Source organism: Phyllostomus discolor, chromosome 9 (genome assembly GCF_004126475.2).
Source record: "Phyllostomus discolor isolate MPI-MPIP mPhyDis1 chromosome 9, mPhyDis1.pri.v3, whole genome shotgun sequence".
NCBI lineage: Eukaryota > Metazoa > Chordata > Mammalia > Chiroptera > Phyllostomidae > Phyllostomus > Phyllostomus discolor.
The window spans coordinates 18,691,487-18,718,936 of NC_040911.2; the positions used below are offsets into that span (position 1 = coordinate 18,691,487).

The 27,450-nt window shown below is 35.3% G+C and overlaps 1 protein-coding gene across 1 annotated transcript in view; it reads left to right on the plus strand.

The window, feature by feature from the left end:
• SMAD2 (SMAD family member 2) overlaps positions 1-27,450 on the plus strand; it is a 78,749-nt gene that overhangs the window by 37,654 nt on the left and 13,645 nt on the right. The window contains 5 exon segments of the mRNA XM_036010241.1: positions 19,797-19,886; positions 20,895-21,085; positions 22,156-22,234; positions 22,236-22,288; positions 25,057-25,131. Coding sequence (XP_035866134.1) covers positions 19,797-19,886; positions 20,895-21,085; positions 22,156-22,234; positions 22,236-22,288; positions 25,057-25,131 — 488 coding nt within the window.

Sequence of the window (27,450 nt, forward strand, 5' to 3'; positions counted from 1 at the left end):
TTAGATATTCAGCAAAAATTTATAATGGAAAATAATTTAAGTAACTTAAAAGAACTTTTCTGTGTAGTTTTTATGTAATGGATTATATAATTTATAATTTGCATTAACAGGTATAAATAATACTTTAGTCTATGTACCTGACCTAAACGTTTTAACCTTTCCATCCATGTAAAAAATACATTGTCAACTTCAAAATCCTATATAGCTCTGAGTTGATTTTTATTTTATAGAATGCCAGTTTTTAAAATTGTCAGGTTAAAAATCTTTCTCTAAAACCAAATATAAGCATCACAAAAAAGTATGATTTAAAAAATTAAGTTTTTATAGAATGGGGTTCTGTATTGCAATTCTTGTTTATGCATTTAATTTAAAATGTTGCAATGACATGTTTTTTTGGTTAGGATTTCTTTTGCTGTTTAGGATACTATTTTTTTAATTGTTCAAAGCATAGGATGTATATTAAAATAAACTTAGAAAATCCATCAGCTACATAATTTAATATTTCTGAACCTAATGTTACCCCCTTTTTTTTTTTTTAAGCAAAAGTTTCTGTGTTTGGAAGGACTTGAAATATTTCTAGCAACTATTTTTAGAATTGATATTTAAATCTTTTTTAATGGTAGGGACTATTTTATTTGTTGGAGATGTTTTGTTATTTTTCGGTGGCAGTGGAAACATCCAGTGAGCTCTCATAGTAATGTTTTCAATATAAAATTCGTAAGAAAAGGTGAAAATTCTTTCAATCATTACCTGGTCCTTCCTTCTCTTCTAAGAATAGCTGTATCTAATCAACGAAGAATAAGAGTATTACTTTTTGGAGGGCTCTGACCATGGAAATTCTATTTATTGTCTGCCCCTATCTTAATTTGAAATTGGCTCTACCAATTTACTTTTCTAAATTCTTTTTCCTGAGGAAATAACTCTTGTAGTGAAATCTCAAGTTTTCATAAGTAAGCACATCCTCTAAATGTTTACTTATGTGGGATACTGTATCAAAGTTATTGTTTAGTTTTGTCTTATTATGGTTTTATTTATTTCTTTTTAGTATTTTTAGTAACTATATAACAGGGAGGATAGTGTTGATAATTAAGACTACAGCCTCTCTCCCTGCCACTTAGGCCTGTTCCTTTATCTGTGTGCTGCTTTTACCTCCTTTGTCAAACAGGGATTACAATACCTAAATTGTGGAGATAGTGAGGCATTAAGTGATTCATTGTGTTTAAGGGCTAAGTGCTATACGTAATACATAGGAAGTACTTAATCATTATAAACTGTATGTAGTGTGGATCCCTCCCCAAATATGATTTTGATGTAAGACTGATAAAGCCAAACAGATACTCTGAGGGCATGAAAAGGATTATTGTTCATATGAGGCTTTCTTGGACAAGAAGGACTGGCTCTCAGGCTGGTCCAAAACATGAGCTGGGAAAGCAGTGATAGGAGACTTGGGGTTGGGTTGACAGTTCCTGCACCCCTGTGTGTTCCCAGGCTTGCCTGGTTTGAAATTCCCTCCAGCACCAAAGGGGGGAACAAAGGAGAGAGAAAGGTAGAAAGCTTCTTATCAGCTTTGCTCAGATTTGAGACATAAGGACATGGTGGGACTTCAAACTATCAGCAGTTGAGTATCAAAAGTGGGGGGTGTCACATCCCTCATTAAATTCAAGAAGAATAAGTGAAAAGAAAACCACACCTAGGTGCACCGTATTCAAGGCCAGGAAAGTGAAAATCTTGAAAGCAGCCAGTGAAAAACAACATGTTACATATACACAATAATGATACACATGACAGGTGAGTGTTCATCAGAAGAAAGGGAATCAAAATATTGTTAAATAACAACATCTCTGAAATGCTGACATCAAGAAGCCATGGCCATAAATGGGTTAATTAAAAAAAAAGCTTCAAAATACATGTAGTAAAACATGATAGAATTAATGGGTCAGATTCACAAATCTACAATTGTAGTTGGAGTTCAAGTAGGCCAAAAAATTAGTGAAAACATAAAAGATTTAAGTTATACTGTTAACCACCTACTTGATATTTATAGACTACTAAATTCAGTGTCATTACAATAATACACGGTCTTTCCAAATACTCATGGTAACTTCAACAGGGTTGAAATCAACAAAGTATGTTGTCTATCAACAATAAGACAAAATTGGAAGTTAGAACCAATAAGACATCTATTAACAAATTCACATTAACACAGTTCTTTACCCATGGGTTATTTAGAAGAGAACCATGAGAAAAATTAGAATGCATTTCAAATTAAAAATGATAATGAAGCTACACATACCAGTATGTGGAATGTAGCTAAAACAGTGCTTAAATGGAAATTAATAATTTTAATTATTTTAGAAAAGTTACCTAAGACTTCACCTAAGAGATGAGATAAAAAGATCAAAGAAATGGAAAGTGAGTAGAAGGAAGAAATAACAAAAAATAGAGCAGAAATTAATGACTAGAAAAGAAACAATAGAGATAACAAGGCTAAAAGGCTCATTAGAAAGATCAGTAATATCAATAAACACCTATTCGACTGATGAAGAAAAAAATGAGAGTTAACAACATAAATTACCCATGTCAGAAATGAAAAGGATTATCATGCTAGACTCTACAGATATTAAAAGCCTAATACACATTTTAAACAACTTCATGCCATTGAATTTATAAAGATCAAATCTCTCAAAATGTATTCCTGATACAAGAAGAAATGGAGAATTTGGATAGCCATATATCAATTAAAGAAATTGAATTCAGCCCTGACTGGTGTGGATCAATAGATTCCGTGCCAGCCTGTGAACCAAAGGGTCATTGGTTTGATTCCCAGTCAGGCCACATGCCCTGGTTGCTGGCCAGGTCCCCAGTAGGGGGTGTGTAAGAGGCAACCACACATTGATATTATTCTCCCTCTCTTTCTCCCTCCCTTCCCCTCTCTAAAAATAAATAAAATCTTGAAAGAAATTCATAAAATGTTTCTTACAAAGAAAATTCTAGGTCCAGGTGGTATTGCATCAGTCTGATAAAGGACATTTAATAAATACAGCAAAGAATATACTTAATCTTAGAATATCAAGCTTTCTCTAAGATTAGAAACAGGATAAGGATGTTCACTCTTGTGTTTTCAGTTCGTTATATTTTTTTTTCAGTGGAATACCTAACCAGTGTAGTGAGCCAGGTACACAAAATATAAAAGCCTTAAAAGCCGTAAAGATCTGAAAGGATGGATGGGTCAAAACACTCATTTTTGTAGATGATACCATTCTGTGAGAAACCTTAAGGCCAAAGTGTCAAACTCATTTTCACCGGGGGCCACACCAGCCTTGTGGTTGCCTTCAAAGGGCCGAATGTAATTTTAGGGCTGTATAAAGGTAACTACTCTTTAACTAGGGGCAAGGAGCTCTATATTTGGCCCTTTGAAGGCAACCACAAAGCTGATGTGGCCCCCAGTGAAAATGAATTTGACACCCCAGCCTTAAATCTACAAAAACAGCTATTAAAGCAAATACTTTACAGGTTCAGTGTATAAAAATCTGTTGTATTTTCATAAATATTAATAGCAAACAAATGAAGCAATATTAAGAAAATTTATGAGTAGCAGCATCAATAAAGTTGTAATAACTAGAAGTGCATCTTTAAAATATATATTTTATTGATTATGCTATTACGGTTGTCCCAATTTTTACCCCTTTGCCCTCCTCCACCCAGTAACCCCAATTCCCTCTGGCCATTGTCCCATTTAGTTCATGTCCATGGGTCATGTATGTAAGTTCTTTGGCTACTCCATTTCCTGTAGTGTTTTTAACATCCCCCCACCTGTTCTGTATCTACCAGTTGTACTTCTTAATCCCTGCACCTTTTCCCTCATTTTTCTCCATCTCCCTTCCAACTGATAGCCATCCAAATGAGCTCCGTATCTATGATTCTGTTTCTGTTCTGCTCATTTGTTTAGTTTGTTTTTTTAGATTTGGTTGTTGGTAGTTGTGCATTTATTGCCATTTTAATGGTCATAGTTTTGATCTTTTCTTAAATACGTCTTTTTAATATTTCATGTAATGATGGCTTGATGATGATGAACTCCTTTAGCTTTTCCTCATCTGGGTAGCACTTTATCTGCCCTTCCATTCTAAATGATAGTTTTGCTGGATAGAGTAATGTCATTTGCAGGTCCTTGCTCTTCATCACTTTGAATACTTCTTGCCAGTCCTTTCTTGCCTGCAAAGTTTCTTTTGAGAAATCAGCTGATAGTTTTATGGGTATGCCCTCGTAGGTAAGTAACTCAGTGCTTTCCTCTTCTTGCTTTTAAGAATCTCTATTTATCTTTAACCTTTGGCGTTGGAATTATGATGTGTCTTGGTCTTCTTTGGAAGCTTGTTTGGAACTCTGTGTTTCCTGGACTTGTATGTCTATTTACTTCACCAAATTAGGGAAGTTTTCTTTCATTATTTTTTAAAATAAGTTTTCAATTTCTTGCTCTTTCTCTCTTCCTTCCAGCACCCCTATGATTCAAATGTTCGTATGTTTGAGGTTGTTCAGAGGCTTCTTTGTCTATACTCATTTTTTTAAAAAAAAGTTTTTCTTCTTGCTGTTCTGACTGAATTTTTTTTCTTGTGTTCCAGATCATTGATTTGATTCTTGGATTCATCCACTCTACTGTCAGTTCCCTGTGAATTTTTCTTTATTTCACTTAGTGTAACCTTATTTCTGCCTGGCTCTTTTTTATGTTGTTGAAGTACTTGATGAGTTCCTTGAGCATCCTAATAACCAGTGTTTTGAACTCTGCATCTGGTAAATTTCTTATCTCTGTTTTGTTTAGTTCTTTTTCTGGAGTTTTGTTCTGTTCTTTCAATTTGGCCATATTTCTTTGTCTCCTCATTTTGGCAGACTCCTGTGTTTGTTACCATGTATCAGGTAGAGCTGCGCTGACTCCCTGTCTTAGTAGCATGGCCTGTTGTAGAAAAGTGCACTGTAAGTTGGATGGAGTGGAGCCTTAGGTAATCACTAGGGTGGGGCAACCCCTGTGAACCAGGTTGATGAAGTCTCAGATACAGTGCTGCTGCTCTGTGGCTCTGTGTGGGGGAGTGCTTAGAAAAGGGACAGTGGCTGCTGCCTGACCTTTGGAGTTTCGTCCAGGAGGAATCTGTCCTTTGGCACTTGCCCCGATGCCAGACATGTTTCTCCCTGTATGCCACTGGTGCTCTTTAAGCTGTGGCCCCAGTGCTGGAGCCCAGAGGGTGTAAGTCTCTGCCTGAGTCCTAAGTCCATTTGGGGCCCTTTAAGAGGAGATGCCTGAGAACCCTGCATTTTTTTTCAGCCGCCCCAACCGCAGCTGGTTTTTATAGCCAGAAGTTATGGGGACTTATCTTCTTGACACTGGAACCCTGGTCTGTGTGGTCTGGTGTGGGGCTGGATCCCTCACTCCTGAGATAACCCTCCCAATTTGTGGGACCTTCTGTTTAGATCTCCATGTCTCCACCCCTCCTACCATCTGAATCAGTGTGACTTTGTTAATTCCTTGGTTGTTGGACTTCCATGCAGTTCGATTTTCTGATGATTCTGAGTGACAGTTATTTTGTAGTTTAGTTACAATTTTTGCTGTCGATGTGTGAGTTGTGAGCTGTGTTTACCTATGCCTCCAACTTCTTTTCCTGGATTTCTCTAGAAATGTATTTTTTGAAGACACACAGATTCTAAAATTTCAAAACCTTGATGAAATTAAAGACTAAGCAAATGGAGAGAGAGTTCTGCTTGTATAGCCAGATACGCTTTTACTAGTCTCACGCTCCCTCTGATAACAATTACAAACTGCACAAGACAGACAAACAAAAAGCATCCGAGACACCTTGGAGCGATTATGATACTTGGAACAAGGTAATGGAATTGGGTGAATTTTCTGTTTTTATAGTTTTTGTCCATGTGGAATGTGCAGGGTAGCTAAAGTTTTAATAAAAACTATCTTTCCTGAAGAACCAGCAAGAGGAAAGCTACTGATGGGAAGCCCCAGATTCTGCTTAAAAACCGATGTATTCACTAGTCTCCCACACATATGTGGGGTTGACTTAGGCTTAGTGTAGCCTAGCTGAAGGTTAAAAACTGATTTGAATTGTTCAAAGATAGGTTTGCACTTCGAGTACAAACAAGTTTATTACCTGCCGAAACAAAAACGGTTAATAGTTGTTGGAGGAATATTATAGAATCTGGCATCTTCATCACACAACTCAAGTGTCCAACATACAGTCCTAAGTTATTCAGCATATAAAGAACAAAAAAGATGTGACCCTTCTCAAGGGACAACAATGGAGACCAACCCTCGGAGGACCTACATGTTGGAACTACTGTGCAGTAAGTTGCCCTGTGATTGTGAACTGGAACACTGGGTACCATTGAGTCACTTCTCCTCCATTTTAGTCTGATTCATAGTACCCTGAATTTGTTTTTTAGTAGAAATGTAGAAACTGACCCTAAAATTACACATGAAAAGTATAGGACCTAGAATATTTAAGCAATCTTGAAACAAAAAACAACACAGAGGACTTAAATGGTCTGACTTCATGACATTCCATGAAGTCAAGTAATCCATACAGTGTGATTCTGGAATAAAAAAACAAATAACATAGGATAAGATAGAGAATCCCAAAATAGATACTTCTGTGGTTATTATCCAGAAGATTACATTCTGGATAATAGATTAGATTTTTGACAGAGATGCTAAAGCAGTCTAGTAGGGACAGGGAAGTCTTTTTAACAAGTAGTGCTGGAAGAACTGGATGTTCATTCGGAAGAATGAACCTTGACCCCCTGCAGAACAATTCTGGGTGGACCATAGTTTTCACCTAATAGCTAAAACTTTAAAGCTTTCATAGGAGAATATGTTTATGACTTAGGGGTGGCAAAGTTTTTTTTTTCTTTTTTAAAAGGGTATAGAAAGATATAAGGAAGTTGAAAATGAGAATTCACCAATATTAAAAGTATCGCATCAAAAAATTAAGAAATGAATAAGCAAATCACAGAGTAAACAATATTTGTAAAATTTACTTCTGACGAGGATTGTATCCAGAATTTTAAAAGAATTCTATATGTAGCTCAATAGTGAAAAGACAGCCTGATTAAAAAATGGGTAAAACATCTGAATACTTCACAAAAGAAGATACATAAAGGGCCAGTAACAAATAGAATAGTGTGCAGTATTACCAGGAAAAAGCAAATTGAACCCACAATGAAATACCACTGCACAATCACCAAAATAGTTAGGTTTAAATGAACTGACCACACCAAATATTGGTGACTCTGGAACAAATAGAAACTTCCACATATTGAGGAAGGGAATGTAAAATGCTACTTTCCACTCTGGAAAACAGGCAGCTTTTATAAAAGCAAACATTCATCTACTCAATGGCCTGAGAATTTCATTTCTAAGTATTTAAGAGAACTTACAGCATATGTTCACAAAAAGATGCATATTTACTTGAATGTTCACAGTAGCAGTATTCGTTAATCACCCCCGTATCTGGCAACAGGTCAGGTGCCCATCAGGAAAAGAATGACTAAACAAATTGCGGTCTGTTTATGTAATGGAAAACTCAGCACTGAAAAGAATGGACTACTGTTACATACTTGAACGTGGAGGAATCTCATAATCATTATGCTGAGTCAAAAATGCCAGAACCAAAAGCGTATATACTGTATGATTCCATTTACATGAAGGTCTGCAAGGGATTACCTTGGGGGATGGGAGAGGGGATGGCAAGGATTGACTGAGAAAGGGGCAGGAGGGACTTTCTGGGTGGATATTCTTGACAGGGTGGAGGGCAGCACAGTTTATGTATAAGATAAAACTAACAAAATGGTACCCTTAAGATTTGTCTCACATTGTATAGATTTTATTTCAAAAAGAGTCAACAGTGAACTCTAGTTAATAGTATAGTATATACGTGCTTAAATGTCTAGATTTGAAGTATCTGCAACTTAATTTTTAAGATAGAGGGACGAACATAGAGCATGGCCCAAAGCCTTCATTGGAGCTTTCCAGGGAAGATGGCACGGGTAATGCTGGGTAGATACACTGTGTTTAGGATTGGATAGTCCGAATCATTTCGGCAGGCTCTGGGCTCTTGGGGTGCTTCCTGGCTGTCCGGTACCCAGCTCTAGTGGGATTGGGGTTAGGGAGGAATACTGGCTTGGTGTTGGAGTTTGAGAAAAGAAGAATGTGGGCTCTGGGTCGGATGGTTTGTGTGTAAAAGGTGCACTCTCAGGGACAGTCTTGCTATCTCTGGAAATGAGCCCTGGGAGGGCAGTCTCTCCAGGAGTAAGGCCCCAAATGCCCGAGTGTCAAGGATAACAAGAAAATAATAGTCATTACCTACTCCTGTAAAAGATGGAAATCGCTGATTTAAGCCATCATTTTTCATACTTGAACTTTGAAAAATTTGGGCCCTTAAGCCAGCCAGATACAACAAATCCTGGCTCTTATCTCAGTAGTTCCTTAACGGTTTGAGTTATTTAGTAGCTTACATTTATTTTATTATTTGAAAATAGTTAATTCACTTTATAGGGCTGATACAGCAGCATAAATCACACAATACATGTGTAAAGTACTTTGAATAGGTTGAAGCCACATGGCAAATCCTCAAAATAAGTGTTGGAAATTTTGAGATTTTCTGTAGCTGATGAAAATTTCTTAATTGTTCACTTGTATCTTTTGCTAATTTGTTAAGGACAGGTTTGTTCCCAAAGTTGCTTTCTTACTGATGAGACAAAGGTAAAAAAAACTATTTGAAGAGAGGCGTTTTCCTATTTTCCTATTTTCCATCCCGCATCCCCCATCCCTCAGCTGTGGAGTGGTGATGAAGTGCACGGATAGATGTAGGATATGTAATTGTAGAGACTTTGTTTTGTTACAGTGATCAACTCTTGATTTCTGAGCTATTTAAAATAGAAACTTGTGGTCTTGCTGGTCATATATAAAATGAAAGGGCCCTTTAAGTAGAAATAATTCCGGATGAAGAGTTACAGATTACTCTGTAGATGTCCATATTTCACGAGTACATCAGTAATCAAAATCCGAAGCTTCAAGTGGAAGTTTCTTTTGTGGACACCATTCAGCTAATGTATTAACCCTTTTAATTTTTCTCAGTGTTCAGCATGCTGTATTTCTTTCCATAGTGACAATTTAGGTACTTATCCCGTTTAATTTGTAGAAGAAATATACTCTTTAGGCTAGAAGATCATGAAAAATAACACATTAGTAAAATATAGGCTTATTACTTTTGACGGTAGTGGTTTAACTGCTGCCATAAACCATGCAGATATGGCAGGAACAGTAAAACTTACTTAACGGCTTGTATGATTCTGTGGGAGGAACCTTCACTGTCAGTGTTGCTGTCTTGGAGTTAGTTCTCATTTCCTCTTTGTCATATCCTGATAATAAGTATTTGAGTAAATATACATATTCTTAACACAAAAGTATATTAATTAACAAACATGTCTGTGAACTGGAGTGCAAAATGTTAATGTAGGTGTGTGTATAAAATACCAGTGCATGTATATAATTGATAGATTGTATACTAGATTTTGAAAAATCTTTATCATATATATTTTTTAGATTTTTAAATTTTAACTTCAGTTTTTAGAGGTCAGTTTATTAGATGAAGAAAAAGCTTTTAATGTGTTAATTTTACTAATATGTACTGTAAAAGTGATACTAGGGGAATTTTTAATTCAATCTGTGTAAGCAAGAAAGTTAGAGTTGATAGGGGGTAATCTGTCTTTAAGAAATTATGTTCTATACAGAAAACTGCAGGACTTTGCATGAGATTCTAACATGGACATACTTGCTCACCTGTTTGTATATTGATGCAGAGAAAGCGTTGTACATTATTTACATCTTATTTCAATACATATTTGTAATATTCTATGTTAATTGCATTAGTGAACAATATGAATTTTGACAAGGTAGAATGTGTGAGACCAATTTTTGTTTTTAAACAATTAACATGGTATTTTTCAATACTTAAGAGTTTTTAGAATGTCTTGAAATCAGATGGTTAAGCCCTGGCTGGTGTAGCTCAGTGGATTGAGCGCAGGCTTCGAACCAAAGCATTGCAGGTTCGATTCCTAGTCAGGGCACATGCCTGGGTTGCAGGCCATGACCCCCAGCAACCGCACATTGATGTTTCTGTCTCTCTTTTTCCCTCCCTTCCCTCTCTAAAAATAAATAAATAAAATCTTAAAAAAAGAAATCAGATAGTCAAATAAATTTAGGGACTGTTGTTTGGAACAGTGCTATCATAATAGTAGTAGTAAAATTTAATATTTTGGGAGGGATATATTGTTGATTAATCTTTATTATGTTTTTTCCATTACCATTTAGTCTGCTTATATCCTCCTTCCCCCAGCAATCACCACCATATTGTTGTCCATGAGTCCTTTTTCCTTTTTGCTCAGTCCTTCCAACCTCTAACTTACGCCCTCACATCTCCCCTCCTCCCCCGCATCTCTCTCCATCTAAGTCTCTCCATTTTGCTTATTCAGTTTGTTCATTAGATTCCACATATAAGTGAAATCACATGGTATTTGTCTTTTTCTGACTGGCTTAGTTCACTTGGCATAATGTCCTCCTGGTCCATCCATACTGTGCAAAGGGTAAAATCTTCTTTTTTACAACCAAGTAGTATTCATTGTGTAAATGTCCCATAGTTGTTTTATCCTCTAACCTGTTGATGGACACTTGTGTTGCTTCCATATGTTGGCGATTGTAAATAACACTGCAGTGAACACAGGGGTGCTTATGTTCTTTCAAATTAGTGTTTTGGGTTCTTTTGGATATAGACCCAGAAGTAGGATCACTGGATCAAAAGGCAGGTCCATTTTTAATTTTTTTGAGGCACCTCCGTACTGCTTTTCACCGTGGCTGCATAAATCTGCATTCCCATCAGCAGTGCAAAAGGGGTTCCCCTTTCTCCACATCCTTGCCAGCACTTGTTGTTTATTGATTTATTGGTGATTGTCATTCTGATGGGTGTGAGATGGTATCTCATAGTGGTTTAAATTGCATTTCTCTGATGACTAGTGATGTTGAGCATCTTTTCATGTAACTATTGGCCATCTGTTCTCTTTAGAGAAGTATCTCTTCAGATCCTTTGCCCGTTTTTTTAATTGGATTGTTTGTTTTTGAGGTGTTGAGTTTTGTAAGCACTTTATAAATTTTGGATATTAACCCCTTATCAAATGTATTGCCAAGTATGTTCTCTCGTTCTATGGATTGTCTTTTTATTTTGTTGATGATTTCCTTTGCTGTGTAAAAACTTTTTAGTTTGATGGAGTCCCATTTGTTTATTTTTTCTTTTGTTTCCCTTGCCTGGGGAGATGGATCTGATAAAAATTTATATGGACAGTGTCCAAGATTTTGCTCCCTATGTTTTCTTCTAGGACTTTCATGGTTTTAAGTCTAACATTTGAGTCTTTAATTCATTTTGAATCTATTCTTGTGTGTGGTTTAAGAAGGTGGTCTGGTTTTATTTTTCTGAATGTATCTGTCCAATTTTCCCAACACCATTTATTGAATAAACTGTGTTTGCCCATTGTACGTGCTTGCTTCCTCTGTCGAATATTAATTGACTGTAAAGGTGTGGGTTTATTTCTGGGCTCTCTATTCCATTCTATTGGTATGTGTGTCTGTTTTTATGCCAGCACCGGGCTGTTTTGATTACTGTGGCCTATAACCAAGAAAATTCTAACTACAATTCAGTGAATGATGCTGTTGTTATTAATGTTGCTTTTCTGTTTCCATTGTGATTGAGGTGCCGAATGCTACCCACAACTTCAGGTTATTTTGACATCTGTGCCCTGTGTTGTTAAATTCTACTTTTTTTTGTCTCTAAAACTACTGGAAACATAATGTAAATAGTATACCCTGATATCACTTGGACTTTTCGTTGTAATGTCATCGTGTACATTGAAGTCAGTCTCTGTGCTTAACTCTCGATGCTAAGATTATGACGATCCAAACGCAGACACCGAGGTGATGAAGCAGTACCAGACGGGTGCTCATCCAGGTGATCAAAGGCTGTGTGGTTAGAAGATTTATGTAATTACTCTTTACCGAGAATAAAAATATAACTTAAAAAATTATTGTAGGAACCAAACAGACCCTTGACAGTACTGTATTGGAGGTTTCCAGGGGTCCCCAGGATGTAGTCGTCAAAATGCTGAGGTAGGTGGTGGTAAATCAGAAGCTCAGAAAGCCCTCAGTATACCTAGTGGAAAATGTTTGGCAAGATGTGGGCTGGAATCCTGGCTCTCCCTCCCCTTATAGTTAGGTGTATGGTCTTTGTGAGTTATTTTCTTACCCCCCTGAGGCTCCGTTTCCACAAATGTAAAATGAGGTAATAGTACATTGTAGGCTATTATACGATCTGTATTATATTTAAAGTCTTACATAGTAGCAACTGACCTGTAGTAGCTAACTTACAAAGGTAATTTTTATTACATGTTTCATTGATTCTAAGATGTGCATTTTTTCACTTTGGGATGCATCTTATAAATAAAAATGGAAGTTTTTCCTTTTAAGTGTGTAAGTAAAATCATGTTGCATTTTAAAGTAGATGATGTTATAGATTTATTGAAATAGGGAATATGTAAAAGATCTTTTATATAATTGTTACAGTTGGTGCTATTTCTATAATATTTTATCTGCATTTCTTTATTTTAATATGTTTTTAGGAGCTTTCCATACTTGTAATTATAATTTCTCACTTCTTATTAACAAGTTGAAAACCTCAGAGATCCATTTTTCCCCACTGTTATTTACAATATTATGAATTAAACTACAAAAATAGTAGTTTCATCATCAGATACTTTGTTTAGTAGGAGTAAATACATATACAGAGACCTTTGGGAATTCAGGGTTTTAGGGGGGAAATAAGATGTAGTTAGATAGAATCAATCTCTAATGAAGAGGGAGTGATTAAAACTGCCTGATTTAAATCTCTGAGACTACCAGCTCTTAAAAATTGACCTGGTTTGCTAGACATACCTAAAGAGTTAGTAATTAAGTCAAAGGTGCCTGTGAAGGGACTCTCGAAAATCCCTCCCTCTCCCCCAACATGAATGCATAGGGAAGAAAATGGGTATCAAAGGCCCATGTTAGATAGAGGACATTGTGCCAGAAGATAATGAACAGAGTTCAGGCTGGCATTGTATTGTCTCGTATAGTAATGCCCAAAATGAGCTGAAATGACACAGAATGTGAAATAACAATGTGTACTGCATAGTACGCTTGGATATCTAAGATTAAAAGCGTATCTTTTTTTTTTTTAAGCATATCTTTTAAGGGAAATGTCAGGATGACTTACATTTAATTCCGTGACAGTATTTTCTTTTGCTTCATTTGTTTAATTTTGATAAAAGTCAGTGCATTCAGTATGGTTTAAAAATCTATTATCTCTGTATTTATGTGTGCTCATGCAACATGCATGCATTCACACACACAGGACAGACATCGAGAAGTCTCCTCCTGCGCCCCAAGTAACTGTTCACAGCGTATCTTTTCCTGTATGCATACACCTATACTTATAATTTTATTTGTTTTTACACAGAATAACTTACTATACATAATATACTTGCTTTTTTACTTAATGTATTTTAGAGATCTTTCCAAATCAGTTCATAGAGAGCTTCATTATATACTAAATTACCATAGGAATTTCTTATTGCTACTTTCCATTCTGAAATTTGTTTTACTGTCTGAGTTCTTTTGTGTTTTTTTGTTGTTGTTTTTATTTATTTTGTAAAATTTTAAAATATTAAAGTACACAAATCATAAGTGCTCAATAGGATTAAGTTTAACAAATGCATATGCAGTGTATCAGGATATAGAACATTCCACTCACCCAGAAAGTTCTTTCATACTCTTTCCCAGTGGGTTCTCTGAGGCATCCCCTTTTTAATAATTTTCATTTTCAGCTTGTTTTGCTCTTTCTAAAACTTTATGTGAATGGAATAATTTGGTATAATTTGGTATAATGGAATAATTTTTGTTCAGTCTTTTATGTTCAGCTTCTCTTGGCCATCTGAATATTTCTCGGATTTATTTATGTTGTGTATATCAGTAATGCTTTTTTTAAGATTGTTTTGCTACTCACAATTTTTGCATTTTTGTTTACAGTTTAGGTCAGCTTGTCAATGTTACAAAAATACCTTGTTGAAATCATGATTTCAGTGGATTTGAAAAAATACACCAAATATTAGGGAAGTAGAGAAAAATAGGCATAACAGTCATTTAATCTTTGACTACAGTTTATCTTTTATATATATAGTGGTTTATTTAGTATCTTTCAGCAGGGTTTTTAGTTGTTAGTGTATAGATCTTATACATCTTCCGTTAAATCTTTTTATCTAAGTATTTTTTGGTTTTTGACACTTGTAAATGGAATTTAATTTTTTTAATTTTCAAATTGTTTAGCTAGTATAATAGAAATATAGTGGATTTTTATAAATTGCTCTTTTAGCCTACAACCTTTTAAATTCAGTAATGAGTTCTAGAAATTGCTTCAGAGGTTTTCTGTGTAAGCAGGTAGGTCATTGTCCAAAAAGCAGGCAACCTTTTCGTTCCAGCTTTATTGAGATGATTGATATATACCATATGTAAGGTTAAGGTATACAGTGGATGACTTCATACACATACTGCAAAATGATTATCACAATAAAGTTAACACCTCCATCCTTTCATATAATTCCTTTTTTGTATGTGTGTGGTGATAACTTCTAAGATTTACTCTCAGCTTTCAAATATATAATACCGTATTGTTGTTAATTATAGTCCCTGTGCTGAAAGTTAATCCCCAGAACTTAGTCATTTTATAGATGGAAGTTTGTGTCCTTTAACTAATATCTCCCCATTCTCTACACCCCAGCTCCTGGCAACCACCATTTTCCTATTTCTTTGAGTTTGGCTTTAAAAAAGGAGTTTTATCTCGTCCCTTTCCAATATTTTTCTTTACTTTTTCTTGCTGTATTGCACTGGCTAGGACTTCCAGTACAATGTTAATTACAATTAAATTTAAATCATTAATTAAAATATTTTTCTTCTAATGTAAACATTAAGCAGTAAGTTTTCCTTTAAGTTCTACTTTACAAGACAAGCACTTGAACCAGCCAGGCCATAGAACCAGTCCTGTAAGCATTAGCCTTAGCTTCCTCCCTTCCCAACTTTTTATACTGTAAATTCATTATCATGTCATTTACAATATTTTATAATTTATTTTGTGATTTCTTCTTTGACATGTGGGTTATTTTGAAGTGTTTGCTAATATTCAAATATTTGGGACTTTTCTAAGTATCTTTCGATCATTGGTTTCTAATTTATCTTGTGTTCAAAGAACACAATATAAGATTTCAAAATTTTAAAATTAATTGCCCTTTTTAAATGGCTTCAGCATGTGGTCTCTCTCATTCTTAAATGTTTCTGTGTGTGTGCTTGAAGAGGATTCTGTAAGTATCAGTTAGATCAAGGTAGTTGATAATAGTATGCAGCTCTTCTGTGACATAGTTTTTAAATTTTTGTAGTCGAGCTGTCCATGGTTTTTAAATTTTGTTACTGAGATTACTCTGCTGGTTGTTCATTTCTTCCTTTGGATCTGTCAACCTTTACTTAATGTTATTTAAAACTATTTTTAGATCCATACAGGATTGTTCATGTCTTCTGATGAATCTCTGACAGTTATTCCGGTTTTATTCTTTCTGAGGTTGATACTGTGTTTTATTAAGCATACTGCTCGCATGAACTGTGTATTTCCATTCTTATATTTTCAGCTTATCTATGTGTCATATTTAGAGTGTGTCTTCTTTTGGTAGACATTTTGCATCTTACATTCTTTCTGTGGCAAGTCTCTGCCTTTAATTAGAGTATGTAGTGTACAGTGTGTAATATCAGTACGGTTGGATTCACACCTGAGTCTTCATTATCATCTGTTTTTTGTTTTCTCCTTTGAGGTTAATTAGTTTTTAGTATTTCATTATAATTTTCTTTTGTTGGGGTGGGGGTGAGAGGTTGCTTTTCCCACCACAATATGTATCCTTAGCTTTGCAACAGTGTAGTTGTTTTTAACACCTCCTGTTGCTTCTCCTGCTGTTACATTCATTACATCCACATACTTTTAGAGTTACAGTTTTTGCTGTACTCGGTCATCTCTGAGCTTTTGTAGAAATTGAGAGAAAAAGAATATCATTCTTTACATTTACTTATATGTCTATACTTTCTAGTTCTTGTAATTTTTCCTGTGATTTAATATTTCCATCTGTTGTCATTTCTCTTTATCGTGAAGAAATTTTCTTCATGCAATGTCTGCTAGAAACGAATCCTCTTAGTTTTTGTTTATCTGAACATGTTTTTGACTTCTTTTATGAGGATTTTTTTGTTGGGTACAGATTTTAGGTTGAGTTTTCTTTTTTCCTCTCAGCTCTTTAAAGATGTTCTCTTGCCTTCTGGCTTCCATTGTTCCCGATGAGAAATTGTTACCCACATGTTCATGGGTGATTATGCTCTGGCTAAGGGGTGACATTTTCCTGTTGTTTCTTCATATATTGGTGGTTTTATAGTGGATTTGGGGGATAAAACCTCGTAGAGACTAAATTCTGTTATCTTCCTCTACTAAAGAGTGTTGATAGTTTTGGGTGGCCTCAAAATCCAAAGGGTTCACCTCTGATGTAAGCAACACCTGAGGTCTCAGCCGCGCTCTGTCTGACTGGCAAGTGCTGGTTCTCAGCCGGCCTCCACCTTCTCTCCCTCATGTGTAATTGAGGGGTCAGTCAAGGATCTGGATAGAGTTCATGCTAGTATATTGATGTTTTTCCTCCTGTTGCTCCCTTCCTTACAGGATTTTCCCGTAATTTTTCCAGCCCTCTTTCAATCCCACTCTGATTCTGCTGGTCAGTAAAACTGCAGTTTTCTGCTAAGGGCTAATTACCCTGCCCAGCGTAGACTGTGGGGTGCCCGTTGGTCTGCGGAGCCACATCAACGCAGCTCTCGTCCAGTACATTTCCTCTCTTAGACTGACTTCGATTTTTACCTGTTTTTGGTCTCCACTGTTTTCAGGTCGTTGATGGTGTTATATTTTCAAATAGCTGATTTTATTATGTTCAAAGGGTGTCATTTTTGTCCAAAGAAAGTTTTGCCTAGTTGAGGCTACTCTACAGGCAGAACCTCTGTTCTGTTTTGCTCGAGTGTTCTTTTGCTAATTGCACGATGTTTTCATTAGTAAGGATTTATAATGTGTTTCAGAATTTGTTAGGTCCATTCTCTACTCTTCTTCATCAGTTTTCCTAGTCATTCTTGTTTATCTTGGTATGTTATTTCTGGAATAATTTTGTCAGGGTTAAAATTTAATTTTTTAAAAATTAAGATTGTATCAAATACATAAATTTGGCAGCATTGATGTCACTATGGTGTCTTATTTTTCTTTGCTCAGTTTACTTAGTTATTTTTGGTAATAATTAAAATGTTTCTTTGTGTAGTTTTGACACAGTTACAGTTATTTATAGGTGCTTTGTATATTTTGTTATAAATGGATTCTTTTTTTAAAATACATTTTCTTATATAAGCAAGCAAAAACTGTACTAACTAGAAACAATTTTTTTAAAATGAACCATCCAATTTTGTGAGAGAGAATATTGTAATCGTGGATAGAACTGAGACTTAAATATACCCTAGGTTGGCAATTGGAAAGTGTCTGAGTTGGAGTTGGGATTTAGGTCTGTCTGCCTCTAGATTGGTTGCATGTTTTTAACAACTACTGTTTATTGTTCTCTCTTTCAAAGCTTGAATAAAGCACAACTTAACCTCTTCATGCTCTATTTTAGATTCTGGTTCTTATGTCTGTCCTAGAGTTATTGGACTGAAATGTCCAGTCTCATAAGAGCAGAATAGCCTCTCTTTTTAAAAAGATTTTATTTATTTATTTTTAGAGAGAGGGGAAGGGAAGGAGAAAGAAGGAATGAAACATCAGTGTGTGGTTGCCTCCCGTGCCCCCGCTACTGGGGACCTGGTCAGCAACCCAGGCATGTGCCCTGACTGGGAATCTAACTAGTGACCCTTTGGTTTGCTGGCCAGCACTCAGTCCACTGAACCACACCAGCCAGGGCCAGAATAGCCTCTTGATCTATTCTTTTGTTAATCACTTTTTGTGATTATTCTTCTTTCTTGAATTATCTTTCAAGAAAGAAGAATAAAGTTGTATACTATTCCTTCTGAGGTTTTAAATTCAGAGTCATTAAGACTCTAGAGTTTAATTGATTTTATTGTGATTTTAAAGTACATGATGTGATAAGGTTCCAGTAGCTATTTGATAATTACCTTAAATAAAAGTACCATTTTTTAATGATTTTTTAGTTAGTACTCCTTTGGGGGTGGGGGGAAGAAAAAAGGTCTAAATTATCTTCCAGTCTTTTTCTGACTTGCAGTTAGGGAAATGAAAGATAAGACCTCTGTAGCATAAAAAGCTCGAGAATCTGTAAAATTATTCAAGGTGCTGGAAAGTGTCTGAAAATGCATTTTAAAGAACTTTGCAGTATTACTGTTAATAGAGCCCCAAAGCAGGACATGAGATGCTTCCGCTTCCCAGTGGCAGTGCAGAGGCCCCCAGTGCAAGAGGCCATGTAGCACAGAAGCCTGGGACCCACTGGATGGAGGGTGCTGCCCAGCCACAGGAAGACAGTACTTTTTACCACTGCGCTTTGAAATGTTGATTGAGTTAAGCTTACTCATTAGCAGTGTGTATATCTGGAATTCAATCATTAATTTGATTTGATTTTCAAAAGTTGTTTTGAGATTTTTTTTCTCCTCCTTGAAATTTTGAGGGTTTTGTAGTATGTAAGAAATGAAATCGAGTTGCATTAGTTAGCTTTTTTGACTCAGATTTTTAAAAGTAAAACTTAGGACCTGAGACACCTTGGCAGTCAAGTTCCACTGCAGACTGCCTTTAAGCTCCTCTTCTTCCCTCCTCCCACAGATGAGAAGTTAAAATGGAGTAGTGGCAGGGCAAATGGGGAGAATTACCTCTGGACTGCCCAGGTTCTAGAAGGATTTGTGGGAGAAAAATTTTGAGTTCTTTCTGGTGTCTGTCTTTCAGGAGTACTGATCTTAAAAAAATACTAGATATAGCACATTTTTCATATGCATACTGTCTTTTAAGAATTTGGTGCTTTCACATATCTTATAGTCCTCAGAAATTTCTTAAAACTTTTAAGGCGGTATGCTATATTAGAATGAGTTCGAAATCTTCTACCTTGTCCTTGGTACTGATAAAAGAACAATAATTTCTATAAAACTGAGTATGTGTCTCAAACAAATCTTAACTGTGGATATATGTCTGTTTTAATTGAAAGTTTTCCTGTATTAAAAATAACAGTTGACATTTACGTTTAGGTGTTTTCTTTTAAAAAAAACTGGGTTATAAAATGAAGCACTGTTAGTAAGGTTAATGGCATAGGTTTTAGATCTTTTGTTGTGAGTAAAGGAAATTGGAAAGGGCGTTATAGGTATAACTTCACTAAGCTAGAGAGCATTGGTGTTCACATTTTAAAAACATAATCATAACTTATCTGGAGTCACATGTTCCATTTTATTGGCTTCCTTCATATAGAAAATATAGAAACCTGCACTAAATGCAGAGAAAAAGTGAAGCACTGTATATTTTCTGGGTGAAGGAAGTATTCTGTACATTTTTCATGTTTTACATCATGGTATTTTGAATAACCATGCTTCCATGTTCACATCAATTTTTTGTTTTTCAATTTATGCACAGCACTTGCTCTGAAATTTGGGGACTGAGTACACCAAATACGATAGATCAGTGGGATACAACAGGCCTTTACAGCTTCTCTGAACAAACCAGGTGAATATTCTGCCCTCTGTTGAATCCTAGCAATCTTGTGGGAGGGTGGGGGTGTTTTGGAAGACCTATAGTGGGTTGCTTAGTATAATTTTGCCTAGGATGTTACCTTAATGTAAAAATAAGGCATGGCATTTAAAATACCTGCTTGCCAGTATTAAAAGTATATTAAATGTTTGAGCTAAAATTTTGATCAATGAAATTCTAATTTCTAATCTTTCAATTATTGCATCCCCTAAAGAATAGGAACTTTGATCATTATATTCTCATTTTAGTTTGAGATCTGTTGTTGGCCTAATTTTTCAATAGATACATAACCAGGTTTTGCTAAATTTCTTGTTATCATCTAAATCTCATCTGTATACTAATAATACATGGTTGATTACTGAACACAATTAACACAAGGCTAACTTGTTTTTTATGTTTTTTTAATCACCTCATTCTCTTTTTGAGCACATTGGTATTTGTCCATTTCATCTTACCATGTTCATCACCATCTGCATTTATGTGTGAGTTACAGAAATACATGTCAGTACTCAACACAATCACACCTGGGTAATGAACTGCATTAGTTTAAGTGAGTTTTATATCATTGTCGGTATCTACCATTCTTCACAGTAGTTCCTTTTTTGATAATTTAGTCACCTACAGAATTAATGCCCCTTAAAGAATCCCTGAATAAGAGTTTGATTTACTAAAGATAAAAGTTGACAGTTTTTCAAGTGCACTTATATGATACTCTTAAAAATCTATTTTTTCCAAAATGGTTAGCCATTCACTGACACTTGAGTCATTTGTGTGGCATGTTTTTAAGAATCATCTGCTAGAGCTGCTGTTTACTTTTATGTCAGATCCATTAAATAGTACATTTTTCTTCCTTGTACTCACTAAAACTAACTAAATGTCTATCATTCCTTTCTTTATGCTTTTATTTAACTAATTTAGTCCTGTTAACTATTCCTGTTTTTTTAAACCTCCCACCTTTCTTTTCCCCTTGCTTTGTCCCAATAGGTCTCTTGATGGTCGTCTTCAGGTATCTCACCGGAAAGGGCTGCCGCATGTTATATATTGCCGGTTATGGCGCTGGCCTGATCTTCACAGTCATCATGAACTCAAAGCAATTGAAAACTGCGATATGCTTTTAATCTTAAAAGGACGAAGTATGTTTAACCCTTACCACTACCAGAGAGTTGAGACACCAGGTAAGAAAACGATTAAAAATAAATAAATACATACATACATACATACTTGGACCTAAGTATATTAGGTACTCTTATACCTAATTGACCCAAGAAAATTTCAGTGTAAAATTCTAAATAAACTTTACCTTAAATTCAGTATATTATTTGGTGGTCATTAAAAATAGTTTTTAAGCCCTGGCTGGCGTAGCTCAGTGGATTGAGTGCAGGCTGTGAACCAAAGTGTTGCAGGTTCAATTCCCAGTCAGGGTACATGCCTGGGTTGCAGGCCATGACCCCCAGCAACCGCACATTGATGTGTGTGTGTGTGTGTGTGTGTCTCTCTCTCTCTTTCTCCCTCCCTCCCTTCCCTCTCAAATAAATAATAAATATAGTTTTTAAATTTTAAAAATATTTTATGGAAAGTATATCTTAGTGGGAAGGATAATTTCTTGAGATAGCATACTATTTCACCTCAAAGTACACATGCAGGAAATTCTAATCCACAAATTCAGTCAGCTTAGAGGTAAACTGATAAATATGTTTACCTGTCTGCTGCATTAACTGTTTTTACTCATTTTGCTCTCTGAGTGTTTGGTTGTTGGTTTTTGGTTTTTTTTTTTTCCTCAATACTTTAATGACATCATTCCTATGTAAGCAATTCAGTAAAACTCATAAGAAGACTTTATGTTTACTTAGCTTTGTACTTGAAACTTTTCAGGACTACAGCTGTATTTTTAGAAGATACCTTAAATATGATTTTACAAATCTTTCCCAGCTCTTCAAATGAGAGTTTTGAACTTTCATGGGAATATTACCAGGATCACCTTGTACTCAAAAGTACAAAATAAATTGGATCTTGAAGTTTTAGATTGTGAACTATATAATAAGTTAAAATTATAATCAGATTTGTCAATTTCTTAATAACTTGTATAATACCAAATGGGTGGGCCCTAAATTTAAAGAATTAAGCAGGCTACTTTTTAAAAAAAAATTTTGTGAAAACTTTTAATAAAGGTCTTGCCCCCCACCTATTGCTTCTTGCCATTAACTTGGATTATTTTTTTTTAACTTTTTTTTTTTTTACTTTTTAGTTCTGCCTCCTGTATTAGTGCCACGGCACACTGAGATCCTAACAGAACTGCCACCTCTGGATGATTATACCCCTCCATTCCAGAAACACTAATTTCCCAGCGGGGATTGAGCCACAGAGTAATTATATCCCAGGTATTTTTTGCCTTCTGAATCTCCTAAAAATTGGGATAGGTACAAATTTTATTCATAAACATTTAAGTATTAGTAAACTTTTTCAACCTAGTGGTTTGACTTTAAAAAATGCTTTTTGGATTTTAAATAGAGAAGTATGATCTGTTGGGTGATTATTTTGTGAAGTATATAAACCTAGTACTTGAAACACTTCTGTCTGGAGAAAAGTTTTACTTCATATTTCATTTTCTTTTGCCAGTGGCTTTTATCAAAGTACTCTGAGAAGCAGAAAAGAAAAGATCTTAGTAAGTTTGTCTTAGTTTGTCGAAGCTAAGAGAGATGTACGAATGTAAGCAAAATAAATGATACAGGAAAAAAGTATTCCTGAAACAAATGTAATGAAAAATTGACCAGATAATTACTTTCATAGATAATGCTTAAGAAAAACATAAGGTTTCTGTAGGAGATAAAGTATTTTAGTTCTGTAGATACAGCAATACCTATGTTGTTCTGAAAATTAGAAAACCTCTATTTTAGTTCTTTTTCATCTGGGCCTCAGTAACTCTAATTATTTCATTACGTGATCCAGCAACATATGCCATGACACAATACAGTAGCCTCCTCACCCCTTTAATTTTCACTGATTTTAGGAAAACAACCAGTGTTTTCTTATTTTTCTGTCCCCTGCCCCCTTTTAAAACAGGAACCAAAGGTATAGTATTAGGATGAGGATTGAGCTATACCTTGGATTTTTTGGTGTTAATTTTTTTTCTCCTTTTGTGTAATATCCTTGTATCCCACTCTTACACAATTGAAATATGTAAAGAACTCTAGAGTTTTAAGTGCATAAAAAGATATTTCTTGCATGTGTCTCATCATGGAAATAATACCAAAGAAGTATTCATTGAAGACAATTTTTTAAATATAAGGATTTTTCAAAATAGCTAATTTTAGAGTTAGAAAGTGTCTTCTAATTGCTTTGATGTTCATTTTCTTTGCTTACTATTTTATTGCAAAAGGAATTCAGGGCTGCTTTTTGGATAGCTAGGAAACAAACTTTTTGAGAAGTTCGCAAGTAGCACACAGAGTGGAATGCAGTGTGAGGGCTGGGATGAGGGGGGAAGCAGGGCTAACGCATTTCCTAGGGAGAGAGTTGTGGCGTGAGGAGGGGAGGCATTTCAGGTCTTTGAAGAGGGTCTGATGTAGTAGCAGTGCTAGGAAACTGAGGTGTAAGTACGCATCTTGTACGCATCTTGTAAGATCATCTACCCAATAATTATTTGGAAGGATGTTAATCAGAATGCTTAGTAGCTTTCACATGTGGAGATGTTTGAACTTGCTTTTCCTTTATTTTTTAGATTTGGGTATTTTACAAAGTAGAAAATCCAAAGTGGATCGTACCTATTTGCTCTTTTGGATAGTGGGGTTTACCCCGCTCTGACTGACAGCAGAATCTGAGGGTTTACTTTTCATTCCACTTCAAAAGAAATTTTAACATTTTCTCCAAAATGCTAATAGTTTTATTGCTGTTTTATAGGTACATAATAGTGAGAAAAATAAAAGAGGATAAAGTACATAAAAATTCATTTTTTCCTACTTAGATCTCTGAGACATGGTGGTTAGACTGGTAAAACTTAGCTCTGTTTGATTTTACCAGCTTTAACCTTTGAAATAGTGATGTGTATTACTCTTATTTTAATGTTTTTTGTTGTTTGAACATATGAAGGCAGGTACATTATTTTATTCTTAGAATTTCAGTATTAAAAATTTGGGGGTATTGACAAGTGAAAGGTTTGATATTAAGAAGTTAAAATTTGTATTTAGCTTGTTGAAGGGAGATTAAAGGGTTAATGAAGAAAACCTTTAGCCCACATATTTTCTCTCCTCCTTTTGGTAATTACAAAATTTTTTTATGTGTATGTATTTGAATTGCTTAAAACTGTCCAGCAATGTAAATGTTGAACTGTTGATAATCATTTAAACTTATTTCTTGTTCTTGAAATTATAATTGATAGAATTGTATAAATGTTTTTATTTTCAGAAGCTCTTTCAGGTATTCAGATGCTTCCTAAGTAAATGTGTTGTTCATAAAACATGTCAGAAATGACACACTAGAATCTTACTTATTTTCAGGAAGTGTTTTACCTCAGTTTTGTGCAGTAATCTGTATTTGAATTTAATTTATTGCTTTAATACTCAGGACTTAATGGTTAGAAATCTCTGGGGAAATACACTTTTTGGGTAGAATTCAAGCTAGACCAGTCCTGAACTATATTACCATATTTTGCCCTGTAAAATTTAGCGAAAGATGTAAGCCTGTATTACTTTGTAATCTGAAACTGTTCATGTCTGGATGGGGGTGGGGGAGTCCTTTAATTATCTAGGTACTCATCATGTGGCCATTAGTTAAAAAAAAAAAAAAGACCCAAAACATTGTAGCTACTAATGTCTTTGAAGCATACTGATCCAGAACTGAGGCATCTTTAAAGTTGTATTTTTGGCTCTTGCCCCAGAAAATATACATATGAAAATGAGCCAGATATGTAAATAATAGCTGGGAAAATATGCCCAGAGAGCTCAATTGTATTTCAAGTAGGCTTTAAGGATTTACCTGCAAGATTTGGAGCAGAACCTGAATCCTAAGCTCTCAGTATCCAATACTGCTTTTATAATGATGTTATATAACATTTATATTTGTTATTTGGAGCAATTCGATGGTTATTTTTGGTAGCTAGGAGAAAAGGTGAGATTAAATTGTAACTGTACTTGATTTTTCTAAACTTCTGTAGAAACGCCACCTCCTGGATACATCAGTGAAGATGGAGAAACAAGTGATCAACAGTTGAACCAAAGTATGGATACAGGTAAAAAATATCTTTCAAAATCTCTCAGTAATTAGATAAACATTTTTGCCTTATTTGAAACTCATATGAGTTACTTATAACTCTTAAATTTAGAGCAGTTGGGATACATCAAAAAATATTTTATCTTGACTTGATTATATTTGAACAATCCACAGCCCCTGTTGTCCATGAAAAGTTAGCATATGCTGCTCAGCGGAGTGAGTGGTAGAACGTTCTTTTGGGGTAGAGTAAATGAAAATTGAGGACACTCAGACACTTTTCTTTTTTAGGTATTCTGTGCTTCTGTTGAAAAGTTTTAGTTATCCTAGGAATAAATGTCATTGTGATGAAAAACCATAATTGATTAGCCTAATAACATTTTCAGAGGAATTGGGAGGGAAGGAATGGAGCCTAGCTTTTCAGTGCTCTTTTAGCAAAAGAGTGAGTTCTGAATTATAGTGGATTGTTTACCAAAAAAATATCTTGTGCCTGACCTAATTCAGTGAATTTCTAATATTTGGATATTGATTCCAAAACAGTGGAGAAAAGTTTTACCATATAATAAATATTACATCATATCTTTAAAATAGTTGTTATATAATAATGTGTAATCCACCAGAATTGATAGGTTGCTGGTGAAATAGCCATGATGTCATTGTAATTGTCTGTTTTGATCCATTACAACCTGTCAGTATCTTAAGGATTGGACACCTTAATATTATATACAACCTGACAAATTATATCATTACTATTCTACAGTTTATAGTAGAGTACTCTGCAGTTATGATCATCTAAGTTATTTTTAAATGAATTAACACTGGTGGTGGGCAGGCTTTTATAGTAATTCTGTTGTTTACATCCCTCCATTATTTAGACTTCCAAATAAGAAAGCTTCTGCTGTAGCTTATCATAGCTGTTTAGAGTAGTAGATAACCAAGAAAGATAGATGATCTAATGATTTTTGGAAATAACATGTTGTATATCTTAATGCAGATATGTTACTGCAGATGATATTTGGCTTTCCAAATACGTCTTTCTAATTATATCTGTATATTGAAGAACTGTATTCCTGAATCAACTATGTTTTTGTTTGCCCCATGATGGACAGCTGCTACTATACATTTAAAAGTGAATGCCAGCCCTGGTCTGGTGGCTCAGTTGGTTGGAGCATCACCCCATGCGGCAAAAGGTTCCGAGTTCGATTTTTGGTCAGGGCACATTCCCAGGCTGCAGGTTCCATCTCCATTCAAGCACATGTGGGAGGCAACCAATTGGTGTTTTTCTCTCGCATTCTCGCATTGATGTTCTCCCCCCCCCCCATATCAATAAGCAGATCCTTAGGTGAGGATTAAAAAAATAAAAATACATAAAAGTGAATGCCATGAAAAGATGCTCAGCATCAGTAGTCACGGGGGAAATGCAAGTGAAAACCAATGACATACCACTTTGCACCTGCTGGAATGGTTGTAATCAAAAAAGGGCAATAACAAGTGTCGATGAGTTTATGGGGAAGTTAGAGTCTTCATATGCTGCTGGTGGGAGTATAAAATGGCTCACTTGCTTAGGAAACTTAAAATATTGAAAAATATAACCCAGCAATTTCACTTCTAGATATATGCCCCAGAAAATTGAAAACTAAATTTGTATACATCCATGCTAAACTTGTATACAATTGTTGATGTAAAAGAGGAAACAACCCAATTATACATCAGATGATGAATGGATAAATTAAATTAGGTATGTCCATACATTGGAATATTACTCAGTCATATAATGGAATGAAGTACTGATCTGTGGTACAACATGGATGAACCTTGAAAGCGTTATGGTAAGTGAAAGAAGCCAGCCGCAGAGGCCATGAGGATTCCAATGAGTACACAGATGCCTGAATCGTGGCGAGAGCACTAAGATGAATATACAGTAGTCCTTCCATATCCTCAGGTAGTATGTTGCAAGACCCCAGTGGATGCCTGAAACTATGGATGGTACGGAACCCTATATATTACTATTTTTTACATACCTATGATTAATTTAGAGGTTAGACACAGGAAGAGATTAACAGCAATAATTATAAAGTGGAACAGTTATAGCAATTGGCTGTATAAGAGTATAATCTAAGTTATACTTCTTTAACTTAGTGAATGTGGGCTCTCTTCAGAATATCTTACTGTACTCACCTTTTCACATAAAGGAAACATTTTGCAGCTTCTCTTTGACATAGCTGAATTGCCAGCATTGCTTTTCTTGTGTTGAGGGCCATTTTGAACACCAGCCTGCAAAACCACAACATTCCATCTGAGAATCCAGGTGGCTAGTAAGTGACTGATGGGCGGGTAGTGT